We start from the raw sequence: 18,257 nt of genomic DNA, 5'->3' as shown, positions 1-18,257 counted from the left end.
TATCTCAGATTGCAAGAAGTGGTCAGGAGCCTTTCAATCTTGTGGTCGCCGTGACAGTAAATCACAGCGGTCACATTATCATCAACCCCAACACCTGGAACCTCTTAAAGGGCTGGGAGTCGCCGCCACAAAGGGGTTACCTGTTGCTTGAAGTTACAGGTCTCATTGCAATTAGCACATTCATTGGGGGCTAATTGTTATTTCTGCCTTTGGTTTTATATATAAACTAGCTAGATTGCAAATCTGTAGAATAAAACCAAATGAAATACAATAGATCCATTAACTGTATATGAAATCCTATTGGGCAGATATGCATAGGCCTGACATACAACTGCAGAATCCTAGCAAACACGCACATCATACACCATTCATCAGCAGATTGGGAGCTCATCTTGTTTATAAGATTTGTAATTGGTTCAGCAAGACTCAAACACTCTCTGTTTTGTTGATCTGGGAACACCCAAACCACCCAGCCTCCTGTTTTACTCCTCCAGCATACTTTCCTTCAATCATGTGTTGCTAGGGCCAAAGGTTGTTTGGCAGTTAAATAGAGGGGGCTGCTCCAAGAACACGCTCTCCACTGTTATTGCTTCCCCTTATAGAAGTGGCTGGATTTAGCTCCAGGCAGAGTAACAGAGACGTTACAAGGAGGATAACAAGTACCCTGGACTTAAGCTAAACTTTTCAGAGGTTAAAATGCCAGGTAAGCTGGAGAGAGCTCTGTTCTTCTGTAGACAGTGTATTACCTACATAAATACAGTACTAATACAGCTAAAAACACATTGCCTTCACCCAGATTAGAAAACTTGATTGAGGATCTGGCTGTTTAGGACTCTGCTATTGGACTTCATCACAAATATTTCAGTGTATGAGTGGCATCTGCTGAGTCACTAAGTGGAATGTATCCTGTTGTGTTTGAGTATGGGCTGATTTCTGACACTACTGACTACGTATGTCTGTCCCTGACGAGCCTTTAGCCTGTGTTTACACTGAGTACTATTTTAAGTAGTGCAATTAATTGCTGGTTCACACTAGTGATGTCAGACATTGCACTGCTCTGCAAATCACATGCGAAGTCTGTGCAATGCAAGTTCAGCGATATAGATTGCATGGCTGAATTCGCATCGCATTCGGACCAAAGTTGCACAGGACCCCTTTTTTTTTTTTTTTGATGTGCATGGGTTTTCGCACATATGCAATCTGATTCCTGTCCGAACTGAGAGTTCGCACTGCGATATGCAAACTAATCTAGGGGTGTCGTTAGCTTTGTATTGACACTCCCAGCAGTTTGCATATGGCAGTGTGAACTGCCTGCGAGTCGGGTGCGATGAGGGAACCGGCAGTGGAATTGCAGGGTTCCCACATCACACCAATGTGAACCGCCACTTAAAGCCTGACTTCAAGCATTACTTCTCTGAGATTTGTAACGATTTGTTACTAATTTATGAGAGGGGATAATAAGGGGGGATAAGTGGGGCTTTAAATCAGAGTTCCACCCGTTTTTGTGTTTATTAGTGTCGGTTCACACATATGCGATGTGGGAAACCTGCAAATCCACTGCGGGTTCCCGCATCGCACTCGACTTGCAGGCAGTTCACACTGCCCTATGTGAATCACTGGGGGTGTCAATACAAAGTTAATGACACCCCCAGATTGTCGTATATCGTTGTGCGAACTGTCAGTTCGGACATTAATCGGATTGCATAGGTGTGACCAATGCGGTCCGATTCTGGTGCGGACCAAAAAAGGGTCCTGTGCGACTTGTCACAATGCGATGCAAATTCAGCCTTACAATCTGTATGGCTGAATTCACAATGCACAGACATTGCATGTGATTTGCATAGCAGAGCGGTGCGAATCACATGCGAACTGGCACTTAATGACCATCCGCTGCCGTTTTACTGCTGCAGGTCGGCTCTGTCCAGCCAAATGACGTAACTGTATGTTGCTTCCCGGGACCACGTACGTGCCCATTAGCAACAGGGGAAGCCGATCAGCGGGTTTGGCGCCCTCGATTGCCGCCGGGGACCCGTGATCGCTCCCCGTAGAGACAGAACGCCGGTCTACTGTTGTAAACATGGCAGACCGCTGTTCTGTCAGTTATGAACACAGGGATTCTGTGTCCCTCTTATTTAGAAAGCACTCCCTAGGAACACATGTAACCCTTTGATCGCCCCTGGTGTTAAACCATTCCCTGCCAGTGTCATTATTACAGTAACAGTGCATATTTTTAGCACTGATTACTGTAGTAATGTCACTGGTCTACCCCCCCCCCCCCCCCCAAGTGTCAAAAATGTCAGTTAGGTGTCCGATCTGTCCGCCGCAATGTCGCAGTCCCATTAATAATCGCTGATCGGCTGCCATTACTAGTAAAAATGACATAAATCTTTCCCTAGTTTGTAAACGCGATAACTTTTGCGCAAACCAATCAATATACACTTATTGGGATTTTTTTTTCCCAAAAATATGTGGCAGACTACAAATTGGCCTAAAATGATTTTTTTTTCTTTTTATTGGGAAAGTTATATAGCAGAAAGTAAAATATATATATATATAATTTTTTTTTTTTTTTTTTTTCAGAATTGTCGCTCTTTTTTGCTTGTAGCAAAAAATAATCACACAGGTGATCAAATACCACCAAAGGAAAGCTTTATTTGTGGGGGAAAAAAAAAAACATACATTTTTATTTAAGTACAGCATCACATGCAATTGTCAGTTAAAATAACGCAGTGCCGAATCACAAAAAGTGGCCTGGTCATTAAGGGGGTAAATCCTTCCGGTCCAGAAGTGGTCAAAAGTCAGCAGCTACAAAAAAAGTGTAGCGGGTACCTCTCATATCTAGATACCCGCTTTCCCCCAAAAAAATGCCATGCCATGCCAAATGTGACATGTCGGGGTCAGGAGGCCTTAAAGCGGAAGTTCCATTTTTGGGTGGAACTCCACTTTAAATGATGCAATGACTGAGTAGAGTCATATGCCTCCATCCCTGGTACAGATAAGAGGGACTTTAAATGAAGCACACGGCTATGAAGTGATAAAAAAAATAGATATACGATATCACGTTTATCAATACATATACACATATTGAGTCGTAACAAAATACAGTGAATAAATAGTATTGCTCGTTAATAACACGATACATATAGAGACATACATATCGCCACACCAACATAGTGTGGTTAGTGACCTAAACAAAGAGACAAATGAAAATTGAGACTTTGTATGAGATGTGACCAGCTTGAAAATAATGAATATGGACACATTAGTTTGTAAACAAGGAAAAACAAATAAATATATAGAAATCGTACGTTACATAGTAGGTGAGGTTGAATAAAGACAATAGTCCATCCAGTTCAACCTGTGTAGGTGTGTGTGGCCGTAATCGCCTCACATACCCCTGAATGTTCTGATCCTTGAGATGTAACGTCTAAGAGTCTTTTGAAAGCCACCATACTTCCCGCAGAAACCACCTCTTGTGGTAGAGAATTCCACAATCTTGTAGCTCTAACCGTAAAGAACCCCCCACGTTGCCTGAGGTTAAAACGCTTCTCCTCTAATCGCAATGTATGCCCTCGAGTCCTCATGCACTCCCTATGACTGAATAGCTTTTTTTCTATGCCGAGATCACCATTGAGATATTTATAAATTGCTATCATGTCCCCTCTCTGGATCCTCTCCAGCTCCAACACATCCCTCCTGAGGACTGGCGACCAGAACTGGACAGAATACTCCAGATGTGGTCAGACCAGAGTTTTATAAAGAGCAAGGATTATAGTCTTATCTCTGGAATACATCCCTTTCTTTATGCATGCTAATATTCTGCTGGCTTTGGCAGCTGCCGCTTGACATTGCATGCTATTGCTTAGTCTATCCTCTACCAAGACTCCCAGATCTTTCTCCATTTTTGATTCCCCCAAGGGTTCCCCCCCTGACGTGTATTGTGCTTTTATGTTTTTAGTCCCCAAGTGCAAAACCTTACACTTCTCCACATTAAACCTCATTAGCCATGTCGTAGCCCACTCCGTTATTTTGTCCAGGTCATTCTGTAGGATATCTGCTTCATGCTGTGCAGTTATTGCCCTGCCCAATTTTGTGTCCTCTGCAAAAACTGATATAGAACTACTGATCCCGTCCTCAATGCTGTTTATGAATAAATTTATTGAAACATCTGAAGACTAATAATGGTAAAGCCAATACCTCTGGATAAAAACATGTAACCAATACATTTGGTATAAACATGAATGATATAGTAAAGCCATAACAATAGTACAAGGTAATAAAATATTGTCCTAGTAGTAGATATTGACATAAGTACATATATTGGAGAATTGATGAGATCATAGACAATTGGATACATGATGAAACTTGCGATTGTTAAAATTGCCTCCTATTAGGCTCAACGCGTTTCGTAAAAAGTCACTTCATCAGGAGTAGGCACAATTCAAGTATCTGGAAAGGATACATATACATAAACAACAGTATATCCAATAAGTAAGCAAACCTAGATATCCTTTCGAAAGTATAACTTACAATTGGGTATCTGTTCTGTTTCTAAGGTTGCGAATAGCCCGAGGGTGTGTGTGGTTAGTGACCTAGACCTCCTCTAAAGAATATAAAAATTACATTGATGGATCATGATTGTAATTGATCAGATGGTAGTAATAGCGTAGCATCGAAAGGGGCTCTACGTGTGTTGTGGGTTCTTTCCACTCATCAGGAGCGGATGCAGGGTACATCTACTTGTATCTGCAATAAAGTATATGTGTATGTGTGTGTGTGTGTAGTCTGATGTTTAATACAGAAAAAGAAAGGGGGTAAAGAATCCCCCCCCCCCCTGGTTACTCACAAGTCAGCTAAAGGTTCCAAATGGGGTGCTGGGAGCCAAAGACGTGGTGGGGGACTTATTCCCGGGAGCTGTGGCAGTGGCATGAAGATAACACAAACAATGTGTGTCTTAAAGGACACTCTGTAGAGAGTAATAAAATGTATGTCAATATAAATAATGCATGTGTGATGATATAGTGAGGACTGGAGCCATAGGTGTGCGCAGCCTATTGCATTAGGGTGTGCACCCCCAAAGCTCAAACACACATACGTGTGTGAGTATATATACATATACAGACATCCCAACTCTCCCGCGACTTGCGGGAGTCTCCCGCCTTTGGCTGGCGGCTCACGGACACCCGCAAGTGCCGTGCAATCTCCCGGCTGCTGCGGGAGACTTGGGATGTCTTTCGGGTCTCCTGTGTGATGGATAGGAGGAGCACACCTCCAGGGACACACATCGTCTATCACGTCTGGAATCAGCACTGTCACTCGCTTCCAGCACCCTCTAGTGGCCACGGTGCGTCAGCGCGGCTTGTCTCTGTCACATAATCATGGTGCACGTGTATATAGTACAAAGCCTTATGGAGGGGGAGACTTGGTCCAGAAGGAGGGGGCAGATCACTACTATTACACAAACAGCCAGCTCTGTGCCGGGAGGGAGATGTCTGATCTGAGCATGACCAGCTGGGAGCCCTATAGAGCCTGGGTACAAGAGCTTGCACTTACATCCAGCCCTGAGGGGACAGGAGTAGGCACAGGGTAAGGTGGAGAGGGCACAGTAAGGAGGAGAGGGCATAGGGTAAGGTGGGGAGGGCACAGGGGTTGTGTGGGCCCACGTGCAGTGGGAGAGAGCACAGGTTGGCACAGGGTAAAGTGCAGAGGGCACATGGGGAGGGTGGGTACCAGTTAAGGAGGGCACAAGGTAAGGTGCTTAAAGCACAGGTGGGCACAGGGGCAGGGTGGGCAAAGATAAGGTGGAGAGAGCACAGCGGGTATGTAGAAAGGGTGGGCACAGGGTAAGATATGGAGAGCACACGATGGTGCAGGGTGGGCACAGCAAAAGCTAAGAGGACACAAGTGGGCAGAGGGTAAGCTAGGCAAAGCACTGGTGGGCACAGGGGTAGGGTGCAAGGGGCACAGGTAATGCTACATCTCTGCCCTCACCTACACTGTGTCTTACCCCCCCCCCCCAATATCACACAGACATGCACTACCAGCTATGTACATCGTTGCTCTGCCCTCTCCTGGGCATTCTATACATTTAGGAGCACAGTGACAGAGCCGGTGCTTCCTGTGTAGTTCCTGCTCCTGTCACAGGCGGAGTGATATGAAATGTACTCTGCCTGTGAGAGGAGCTAAACAGGAAGCATCGGCTCTGCTCTCTACTGCAGCCCCTGCTTCCTCCAGCTCCTCTCCTGTCACATTCTCGTCGGAGCGGAGCCAGCAGTACCCGCCAGCATTACCAGCAGTACCCGCCAGCATTACCAGCCAGCATTACCACCAATACCTGTGAGAATTACCAGCAGTACCGGCCAGCAATACCTGTGAGAATTACCAGCATACCCGCCAGCAGTACTCAACAGCAGTAACCACCAGAAGTACCCACCAGCACTACCCACGAGCAGTAACCGCCAGCATTACCCACCATCAGTACCCACCAGCAGTCTGCAAAATAAGTAGAAAAGGTATGTTCATTAGCGTGTGTAAATTGTTGCAAAATGTTTTTTAATAACTAGTTGTGTTTTTTGTCATAATATGTCATGTCCTTGCTCATACATATATGAATAAGGACATGACATTTTCTTGCTGCCTAAGTCACATGTGCTAGGGGTGCAACTATTCCCCAGCACATAATTGTAAATATCCCAACATGTGCAGTGTTTCTGACTCCTACCACCATGACTACTTCAAATCACTGAAGTGGTCATGGTGGTTAGAGTGTTCCTTTAATATCTCTCACAAGAAGTAAACCTCTGTATACTGATTCCATTTCATTTGATCATCCTCTAGTTATGCTAAAGCGGTTGTATCCTCACCGAAAAAAAAAGAAAAAACCCTGCAGGACAAAGGCATAATGAGCAAGTATGCATCGCCGCTGTGAACAAGGGCTCAGGCTCAAGTGGTGCTGATTAGGACACAGGGACGATTTGCAGCACAATTTACATTATGGTCTATGGCAGTGAAATTGTGCTGAAATCCTGAAAAAGTAATCCATGAACCAGTTCTCAAATCGTACTACTTGAAATCCTATCTATTAAGACTGCCATAGAAACAAATTAGATGTTAGTTCAGGTACGATTTGTATCGATTTGTATATGCTATGTCGTGCCTCAAGTCGTACTTCTGTGACTGAGGGCTAAATATTTTATTATGTGTATCATCCTCCTAGGTAGGTGCTAGAGAAAGTATAGTTTTGGATCTTTTCTGCTTACCAGAAGCATTTCCAGATAAATCTATATTGCTCTCTGCCTACCAGAGAGCAGGATCTGCTAGTGATGTCTGCTCATTGTGCTCAGGTGCAGCTCAGTTTGTCTGAAGTGTTTCACACTGATCCAATAGGGAGACATATTGGACAGTGGGAGGAAACCTGGCAAATGAGTGCACAGTCCTGGTGATTGGCAGAGGAAAGTGCATGCCGGGATTGGATACTGTATAAATGTCAAGAGCTCAGGGTCTTTCAGCTGGAGAACGGAGTCCCGGTGGGAGGGGGCAGCTGCCTCCTCCTCTGTAGAGGTGGCCATGCAGCCTCAGGTGGTCGACCTGAGGGCTCTAAAGAGTAGAGAGGAACTGATTAGAAGGGAAATAGTGTCAACACAGGATGATACTGTGGACACTTAGATTAATACGTGCCACGTCCTGATCAAAATGTTTGTAGAGGGGGTACGAGCAATGGACTTTATTGGCACTGACAACCAGACAGTTACGTCGTAAAAATAACAATATTTTATTGAAAAATCATTAAAAAACATATATGCGTATGTGTACCACCACAGGTGCAAAAATGAAAAACAAATCAAAAGACAATCACATTCAATTCAAAAGACATACATTTTAAAAAGGCATATATAACCTCAGTAACCATGGCCTCTAAAACCATCTACATGGACCAAATATATTGTGATGGATCTATACAAACTGAAGGTTGTAGAACAGCCCTGAGGCTATTTCTGATAGAATGGTATAGAGCTTGTGAGTAAGTCCATCGACGGTAGAGATAGGGAGGCTTGGTAATTGTACATTGAATTCGGTCAGAAACAAACTCTACATGTTTCGCGCGGTTAGCGCTTCTTCAGGAGTTTAAATATTAGCTGAGCAATTCAATATAGGAATGTTGGTAGCGTAGTGCACAAAGGCACTGTTTTGTATTAAAAAGGTGCCGATGCCTGAGTCCGCGAGGCAGACAAAAAAGGAGCAGCTGTTCGACAAATGCCGACAAAAAACACACTCCGAACACAGGGGAGAGGGGTGTGTGTAAAGCAGGCGGGGGGGGTATTTAGGAACACGGTCCTTGGTCCATTCAGGCTAGACAGTATAGGTAAGGTCACGAAATATGTAGCTGGATATTGTGCATCAACAAGTCCCGAAAGAGGCAAGTTCAGCAGTCCCTCAAAGTATATAATAGGATGCAACCACCCCGGATAGCCAGGTAGCTTGAATGCAAATTATTCTGCTGTATAGCAAGGAAACTTTTACTGGTAAGTAAAGCACCAGTTCCTGTAAATGATATTCAATAAATCCAAAGAGCATCCGGGGGGAGCGCCGGCTGGAACGGGCGTGACCTCAAGAAACTCCAGAGGAACTGAACCTGGAGGTCCTGCAGAGCTGACTGGAAGCGAGACACTGGAAAGGATCTAAATCTGCATACAGTGAGTAGATTTGTGTCAAGGGGCCTGTCCTGAGGGAGGCCATCCCTTCAGCTAGAAGAGTCAGTGGATGGGTGTCTGTAAAGGGGATGCTAGAGAGTGTTCTGAAGATAATGTAGTTCATCACGTCTGTTGCTGGAGACAGAGCAAGGAGACTTAACCCTTTCCATACCCGTGGCAGTATGGTTAAAGCAGTGTTACTACTTCCACAAGTATCCTGGTGAGGCCAAGTGAAAGTTGTCCTTCTCAAATGTAGATAGTTCCAGTTGGAGTATCCCACTATTCCCTTCTCGATCCAAAGTCCAAAATCAATAACCAAAACCAAAACCCCTGGACTGCTGACTGACAGCCCAGCCAGAAGCCAAGAGACAGGGGGGTCTCCCTGAGCGGTCAGAGGTGCCCAGCCAGAAGCCAAGAGAACGAAGATCTCATTGAAGGGTCAGAGGTGCCCAGCCAGAAGGCAAGAGACACAGGGTCTCACTAAGGGGTCAGAGGTGCCCAGCCAGAAGCCAAGAGACACAGGGTCTCACTAAGGGGTCACAGGTGCCCAGCCAGAAGGCAAGAGACACAGGGTCTCACTAAGGGGTCACAGGTGCCCAGCCAGAAGGCAAGAGACACAGGGTCTCACTAAGGGGTCACAGGTGCCCAGCCAGAAGGCAAGAGACACAGGGTCTCACTAAGGGGTCACAGGTGCCCAGCCAGAAGCCAAGAGACACAGGGTCTCACTAAGGGGTCACTGGTGCCCAGCCAGAAGGCAAGAGACACAGGGTCTCACTAAGGGGTCACAGGTGCCCAGCCAGAAGGCAAGAGACACAGGGTCTCACTAAGGGGTCACAGGTGCCCAGCCAGAAGGCAAGAGACACAGGGTCTCACTAAGGGGTCACAGGTGCCCAGCCAGAAGGCAAGAGACACAGGGTCTCACTAAGGGGTCAGAGGTGCCCAGCCAGAAGGCAAGAGACACAGGGTCTCACTAAGGGGTCAGAGGTGCCCAGCCAGAAGGCAAGAGACACAGGGTCTCACAGAGGGGTCAGAGGTGCCCAGCCAAGAGACAAAGGGTCCCACATAGGGGTCAGAGGTAACCAGCCAAGAGACAGAGGGTCTCACCATGGGGTCAGAGGTGCCCAGCCAGGAGACAGCGGGTCTCGCTCCCAGAGTCAGGTTGGCTCCTATCTGGGTGTAAGGAGAACCCCAATTTATAGGCCAAAGGTGGGCCATGCTGCAGGGCTCTGTGACTAAAGGCTAGAGAGCCAAGTATCCAGGAGGGCTGGGCAACACAGTTAGAAAGACTTATAAGAGGTGCAGCATGGTACTGCAGTTGAAGCTAAGTGAGCTTATGAGCCAGGTGACTTGGTATTTTCTAGTGTTTGTATTCTGCTGAAGCTATTTGAATAATATTGGCTACCAGGCTCTTAAATATAGTCCCTGTCTGCCGTGGCTTCACTGTATAAATGCATCTACCATGAGAGCTAACTAACCATGTCACAACAGCTACAAATACTATAGCTGCTGACTTTTAATAATCATGCACTTACCTGTCCAAGGATCCTCATCTGTCCTCACCCAGTCTGATTCTTCTTCAGTCTTTGGGTCCCCAGACATCCCAACCTGCAAAAACTCATTTCAGGGAGGTGGCAAAGTCATTTCAGGGAGGTGAGCCCCCCCCCCCCACGCACGCCTGCGCTGCACCCCCCCCCCCCTTTCCAATTTAACACTACCAGAGAATAATAAAATGAAATGTAATCAGTATACCTGGTCACTGGTGCTGGACACTGATGCTGGTACTGGACACTGGTGCTGGTACTGGTCACTGGTACTGGTCACTGGTGCTTGTACTGGCCTGGTCACTGGTGCTCGTACTGGTCTCTGGTACTGGCCTGTTCACTGGTGCTGGTACTGGTCACTGGTGCTCGTACTGGTACTGGCCTGGACACTGGTGCTGGTACTGGCCTGGTCACTGGTGCTGGTACTGGTCACTGGTGCTGATACTGGCCTGGACACTGGTGCTGGTACTGGCCTGGTCACTGGTGCTGGTCACTGGTACTGGCCTGGTCACTGGTGCTGGTACTGGTCACTGGTGCTGGTACTGATCACTGGTGCTGGTACTGGCCTGGCCACTGGTGCTGGCCACTGGTACTGGCCTGGTCACTGGTCACTGGTGCTGGTCACTGGTGCTGGTCACTGGTACTGGTGCTGGTACTGGTCACTGGTACTGGTGCTGGTCACTGGTACTGGTACTGGTCACTGGTGCTGGTTCTGGTCACTGGTGCTGGTACTGGCCTGGTCACTGGTGCTGGCCACTGGTGCTGGTCACTGGTGCTGGTCATTTGCTGGTACTGGTCTCAGGTGCTGGCTCTCTGGTGCTGCTCTCAGTCACAGTCACTGTCTGTCACAGAGTGGGGTGTCACGATGATTGGTCCCGCGCCAAAATGCCTCCTGGAGTATAAGATGTGGCTGTAGTAGAGAGCAAAGCCTCTGCTTGCTCTCTGCAGCTCCTCCCACAGGCGGAGTGCATGACTCATATCACTCCGCCTGTGAGCCGGATCTATTTCGGCTCCGACGTGATTTCTCTGTGCAGGCTCAGCTTGCTGACAGCTGACACACTGACTCTTCTGCCTGCATCGATGAGTAATCTGACTCACACACACAGCCGGGATATTGCCCTGAGCTCGCGGGTGTCCGTGAGCTCAGGGCGGAAAGCGGGAGTCTCCCGCGACTTGCGGGAGACTTGAGATGTCTGGGTCCCCAGCACCACCATCTTAGATGTGGGAAGCTAGTTGAGACTTCCTGGTGCTTCACAGCCGGATTCCTACTGCGCATGCATGAGAAGCGCTGCACTTTCTTGATAGACCTGCAGGTTGAGAAAGACCTGCAAGCAATTGAAAGGAGGCATGTGAATGGGAAGCAGGCAGCACAACAAGGTGGTTTTCAATGGAGGACTAAACAATCTATAAAACATCCAGAGCAGAGGGTCTGAAGTGTGGCCCAACACTCCCAGTGAGCCACACAAAAGCACGTTTTCATGCATTGAGTTGCATTGCATTGAGTTGGGAAGCCCATTCAGCAGGCTGTATTGTCCTGCTGTACTTTTTTAATACACTGCAAGGGACGCTAAGGGGAAAGTGGGTGGAAAATCAGCCTTATTATAACTGTAGCACTACCCCAGCAGGGCTGCATATAACTGGTTTCCCCACTCCTGCACAGCCAGGTGAAAAGCATTTTCCACTCTCATCCAGATACAAGGAACAGTCTTTGAGCTTGGCTTTTGTTGTCTATTAGGGGTGATAAATTGGATGGGGAAAAGGAATTATGGGATGCCCAGCTTGACTGCAGCAATAAACATTTTGTTGCTCTGCAGCCTGAAATGAAGACAGACACAGTTTTTTTGTTTTATCAAAGTGAATTCACTAGTGCAACTTATACCATCCAAGTGAAAGCAAGAACGCCAACATGTCAGAAAAAATAATGAAGTCAAGTTAACTGAACTTGAGCAGTTCTGCAAAGAAGAGTGGGCAAATTTTGCAAAGTCTAGATGTGCAAAGTTAGTAGAGACCTATCCCAACAGACTAAAGGTTGGTATAAGTTGCACTAGGTTGCACTAGTAAATACAGCTGAATAAAACAAAAACTGCGTCTGTCTTAATTTCAGGCTGCAAAGCAACAACATGTTATTTTAAAGGGGGTGATTACTTTTTTATAGCCACTGTATATACACATTCCTGCCTTCCTCCTTGGACACTGACAGTCTCTGATAATCAAAAATGCAAAAGCCCCTTAAGGACTAGGAACTCGCAGTCCCTTTAGAAAGTAGCCCCCCTGTGTTGTAGGCTGCATACAGGAGTATCTCCAACTCCATCGTAGACACTGATCCCAGCTCCACTGCCTGCAGGAACTACCAGCCCACTTGGTTGCTTCTCCACCAGCCCTCTAACTTCTAGAAGTTTCTCCTAACTTCCATAATCAAGGTGGGGAGAGGGTACCAGAGACCAGCATCTGTGAGTCATCCAGCCTGACCTGCAGTAAATCTGACCCAATTTCAGATCCACAAGTTAACCATGAGTCATAACATAGATTTGCCTGCACTAAAACTAGTAGCACACTAGAGGAGAAATGGGAAAGAGATGTTGTACCCAATGTTGGAGAACAATGGGAACAAATACTGGCAACTGGTCCCCTAGTATCGGTGTCTGCAGCTCATAAACTGTCCCATGTATTTGTTTTACACCAAACTTATAGGACTCCAATTCAGCTCCATGCCTGGGGTAGATGGGAAGCACCTATTTGCCCCAAATGTCAAATACACACTGGTGATTTCTTTCACATGCTATGGAAATGTCCTAAACTAGTGAGATATTGGAGCACAAAAAAAAAAAAATGGGAAATATCTGGTAGTGTTGGTTAGATACACTAAGAATAGCACCCCACGGCTTGTTTTGGACAGATTACTACAGCTTTAAATATTGTCAAATCACACATAAAAATTATGGTTTAGAACATATATTACCATAAGGGAAAACTTCTAAGTTTTCCTTTTTTTTTTTTTTTTTTTTTTTTTATGTAAACACAGTAACACAACAGATGAATATAGCCGATTGTACTGGTATTCCAAGATTGACAAGCAGTATTCCGGTTCTTTTGATGACGCCCTGGAAGGCGGGGCAAAACGCGTTGACATATTTCTGGGTACGCTGTAACCATTGACGTCACTTCCTGTTATCCGTGGAACGCACGCTAGTCGGCGTTCCCGGAAGTGCTGTGTCTTTTCTACATGCCGGTTACACATGGAATTTTTTGTAAGTAAATGATTTTATGCGCAATAAAACATCTGTCTTTATGGACTTCACTATGTGGGCTGTCTGTTTCTTTTGAGCTGCTAAGAATCGGTATAAGACGTTCTACAGTGACAGAGTACCAACATCAAGTGGATCTGCGTCTCATCTCACTAGTTTCAAGCTTATCTGACCGGCAGACTGAAACAGCTAAGGGTCCATTGTTTCTGGTGAGTAGGGATACAGGAAGGGAGTGAAACACTCTGCACTGCTTGATTGGTTTGAAGCACCCCAGCACCTTTTTGAGGCACTTCAAGCACTTTCTATTACCAAGCACAATTGCACCATTTATGGACTTTTTTTTTTTTTTTTTAGCACTTTTAAGGAATTGCACAGTTTATGGACAATTTTTTTTAAGCACTATTGCATCAGATTTTTTTTTGCACTATATTTTGAACATGAATAATTAATACTTTATGATTGTCATTTGTATTATTGCAAGCGCTGCTTTACTGTTGGTTATATAGTATTCTGGATAGTTTGATTGTTTAACTGCTTAAGGACCGCCCCACGTACATATACTGCGAAAGGAAGGCCCTTAAGCGCAAATTCATGTACCTGTTAATCATCCTCTTTGGCTCTGGGGAACACGCGTGCCACTGGAGCCCCACTCCTGCTGTGATTGGACACAGTGGGAGCCAATCAGCTGGTCTGGGGGACATGATGTCCACCGGGAACCTGGCGATTGTTTGTAGAAAGGCAGACCGCCATTCTACCAGAGAGGAAAATGGAAAAGCAGAAACACGGATCTTTGTTTTCCTTTTGTCAAAGCACTCCCCGTACAGTTAGAAAGCACTTATAGGGAACACATTTAACCCTTTGATTGCCCCTGGGGTTAACCCCTTCCCTGTCAGTGTCATTTATGCAGCAAACGCAAATTTGTTTTAGCACTGATCACTGTATTGGTGTCACTTTCAGTTGCAATGTCGCAGTCCCGCTAAAAACCGCTGATCGCCGCCAATACTAGTAAAAAAAAAAAAAGTCACTAAATCTATCCCATAGTTTGAACATGCTATAACCAATCAATATAAGCTTATTGGGATTTTTTTTTTTTTACCAAAAATATGTAGCAGAATACATATTGGCCTAAATTTATGAAGAAATTAGATTTTTTTTTTAAATGTTTTTATTGGATATGTTTTATAGCAGAAAGTAAAAAATATTGGGTTTTTTTTTTTTAATTGTCGCTCCTTTATTTGTTTATAGTGCAAAAAATAAAAACCGCACAGGTGAACAAATGCCACCAAAAGAAAGCTCTATTTATGGGGAAAAAATACATCAATTTTATTTGGGTACAGTGTAACACGACAATCGTCAGTTAAAGCAACGCAGTGCTGTATCGCAATAAATGGCCTGGTCAGGAAGGGGGTAAAACCTTCTGGAGCTGAAGTGGTTAATTGGGTTATGTTTTTTTTGAATTCTTAGTAATGTCTCAATAAGCTATCCGGTAATATGATGGATATCTCATAACATATGTATAGAGATTCCTTCCTTGTGTGACGCTACTATGGTTTCCATTTGTTGGTAAAAGTTCTGAGTAGTGCTTGATTTGGTTATAAATGTGTAACTGACTGTATGTAAATTTTATATCTTCTATTTTCTCAATGAAAAAAATTACTTGATTTGAAAAAAAAAAAAAATCTCAATTTCCGGCATTTGTCAGTAGGTGCAATAAAAACCCCAAGCAGTGGCAGTACTACCCAATCACACGCTTCCACACTGCTCTCTCACTCTATTCAAGTGGGATTATACTTTGTACAGTTGGGCACTGGGGCAGGGATCATTTGAACTGACAGTATTAGCTACAAAAGATGTCCTTTTAGTGCTGAATGTTGGAACGTTCTCTGCACCCCTCTACTGTTTTTTGTAAGTTCCTGTGATGAAAAGGATATAGCGCGCCCCACGGCATCCCCAACACACATGAAATGCTACACTTGGGCAGCAGCCCCTACTCCCTCCCATCTTCCTTGTCCCAGCCCTGCAGAGTATGGGAAATATTTTTTTTTTTCTATTAGCTCTTTCCAATTTGAGATGTCCTAGTCAAGCCAGGTTGAACACTTTTGGGGGAAAATGAATTCCACCTGAATGGGTTTTCTCAGCCTGCTGCTTTTTTTTTTCCCCCCAAGAAAAGCTACTCTACAGGTGCTCTCTCTTCACAGCTGGAAAATGGGTTCACATCTTCATTAACTTGTACAGGGATCATTCTCCATTGTGTGTGTATTCTTGGTAACCGCAGAAGTTAATTATTTCAGTAAGAATAACATTTTTTTTCACAACTCCTAGCAAAATGACCCTTGACAATGTTAAACATAAATACATTCCTTAACCACTCAAGCCCCGGAGGATTTGGCTGCTCAAAGACCAGGCCCTTATTTTGCGATTCGGCACTGCGTGACTTTAACAGACTATTGCACGGTCGTGCGAAACTGTAGCCAAACAAAATTGACGACCTTTTTTTTTCCCACAAATAGAGCTTTCTTTTGGTGGTATTTGATCACCTGTGCGATTTTTTTTTTTTTTTTTTTTTTTTTTCACTATAAACAAAAAAAGAGCGACCATTTTGAAAAAATAAAAATATTTTTCACATTTTTTCTTTATTTGAAATTCTCAAAAAAAAAAAAAAAAAAAGTAAAAATCTAAATTTTCTAACATTTTAGGCAAATTTGTTTTCTGCTACATATGTTTGGTAAAAAAAAAATCGCAATAAGCGTATTTTGATTGGTTTGCGCAAAGGTTATTGCGTTTACTAACTACGGGAAAGATTAGTCTTTTTTTTTTTTCTTTTTTAATAGTAATGGCGGCGATCTGCAATATTTTTTTTTTTTTTTTTTTTTTTTTGTGGGACTGCGACATTGCGGCGGACAGATCGGACCCCTGACTGACATTTTTGAGTTCCAGTGACATTACTACAGTAATCAGTGCTATAAATATGCAATGTTACTGTCAAAATGACACTGGCAGGAAAGGGGTTAACTTTATTGGTGATCAAGGGGTTAAGTGTGTCCCTAGGGGCGTGATTCTAACTGTGGGGGGGGCGTGGCTTGTGATGTAACCACAGAGACATACGATCCTACATAGCAGGATCGTATAGTCTCTGCAATCACATCAGGGAGAATGACAGACAGCTGTGTTTACATCAGCCGTCTGCCTTTCTCCCTCTCCTGCGGGAGATCGCGAGTGACCGGCGGACATCGGAGCCGCTGGTCACTCGCGCGGGAAATGCCTGTGAACGCGCGGGGACGGGAGCGTGCCTCTGGCGGGGCACGCTCGCCCCCTACAGGCGGCTGAGCGAATGATTGTACCCCTACTGCCTGCCGCAGTATATCTGCGGTGGGCGGTCATTACGTGGTTAAGCTATAATTATTAAAGTGGTTGTAAACCCTTACATATACCCATACTGGCCTCAGGTGATACACAGAGATGAAACAATCCTCAAACATAGAATTGTTATTGTCTATCTGCAGTCTTCTCTTTTCCACATCTGTTCAAAGTGCTGAATTTTTAAGCTTGGCTGAGAGTTCAGAAAAAAGGGGGCGGAGAGCTAAAGTTAGACTCTGTGGAGCTCAGTAAGGAGAACACAGAGCTGATTGGAGGGAATAGACCCCCCCCCCCCGCCTTCCCCTTCACACAGCTCACAGGAACAGACCTGAGGCTGTCAATCTGCTGGAGGCCCCTCCTCTGTCACCATTTTTCTCTTGGTGTCAGGAAAAACTGTCAGAAGTCATTCATGCTGATAGAGGAAAAAAGCGACAGACAGAAATGGCACTTAGTGCTTTTAATTAAGACAAGTTGTCACGGATACCGAGTGCTGGTATCTGTGAAAGAGAGGTTTAACCAGAAATGTGTGGAATTGCATGGAGAACACCAGGCACAAATATGATATATAAATAATGTAATTAAGAATAAAATGGAAAAACAATATAAACACCTCAATATACCAGAACCATATTAACCAAAACCAGAGAATCTGATGAGTGACTAAACAAATAATAAACAACTACCTAAACCAAATATTTACAGACAGTAGGATATGGCCAAGAAGCGTAATCAGTATCGGAGCTAGGGTCATGCACAGGAGATCAGGCAGAGAGAGCAAAGTGCATGCCAGAACAGGGAGAGGGTACAAAGGAACAGAAGGAAGGAGGCAGGGGGAGGATCAGGATCCGTGTACAGGTCAGGGGCAGAACACCAAGGCAAGATGAAGTCACACAGAAAAGACTAAGGCCCCTTTCACACTTGTGTGACCTAAAAGTCACGTGATTTTTGTCACAATTTTTATTTTTTTTTTGCCACGATTTTGACTTGACTTGAAGAAATGCCTGTGTAATGTGAGGGCTATGGACCTCAAAACGCATCAAAGTCAGACTAAAGTAGTGCAGGAACTACTTTGAAGTCATTGTGACTTGAAGTCGCACAGATGTGAGCGGTACTCATTGGAAATCATAGGGTACGACTTGTAATGTGACTTTGCAGTCCCAAGTTGCAGGACAAGTCACACAAGTGTAAAAGGGGCCCTAATACAACTTCGAGCAACGAGCATCAGGTGATGACTGATTACTATGAGCTTCAGGTTGCTGAAAGACCACCGCTGGTGAATACTGGAACTACAGCCTATTGGTCTGGGATCCTTGGTGCCACCAGCAGGTGAACCAATTCCTGACACAAGTGCACAGTAAAAAGAACTGGGATCACTAAATGGCAGACCTCGGCCCAGACCCATTCCTGTCCGGACCATGGTCTTG

At 45.0% G+C, this 18,257-nt stretch overlaps 1 protein-coding gene across 1 annotated transcript in view; it reads left to right on the top strand.

Annotated features, from left to right (window-relative positions):
- The first annotated feature begins 559 nt into the window (after positions 1 to 559).
- The window catches only part of LOC309547253 (adenine phosphoribosyltransferase-like), a 43,296-nt gene continuing 25,598 nt past the window's right edge, over positions 560 to 18,257 (top strand). Inside the window, exon 1 of the mRNA XM_082247080.1 lies at positions 560 to 703. Coding sequence (XP_082103206.1) covers positions 697 to 703 — 7 coding nt within the window. The 5' untranslated portion in view covers positions 560 to 696. The remainder of the gene's footprint in view (positions 704 to 18,257) is intronic.

This window comes from Pelophylax lessonae, assembly GCF_965119305.1.
Source record: "Pelophylax lessonae genome assembly, chromosome: 2".
NCBI lineage: Eukaryota > Metazoa > Chordata > Amphibia > Anura > Ranidae > Pelophylax > Pelophylax lessonae.
This window is presented reverse-complemented; position numbering and strand designations above follow the sequence as displayed.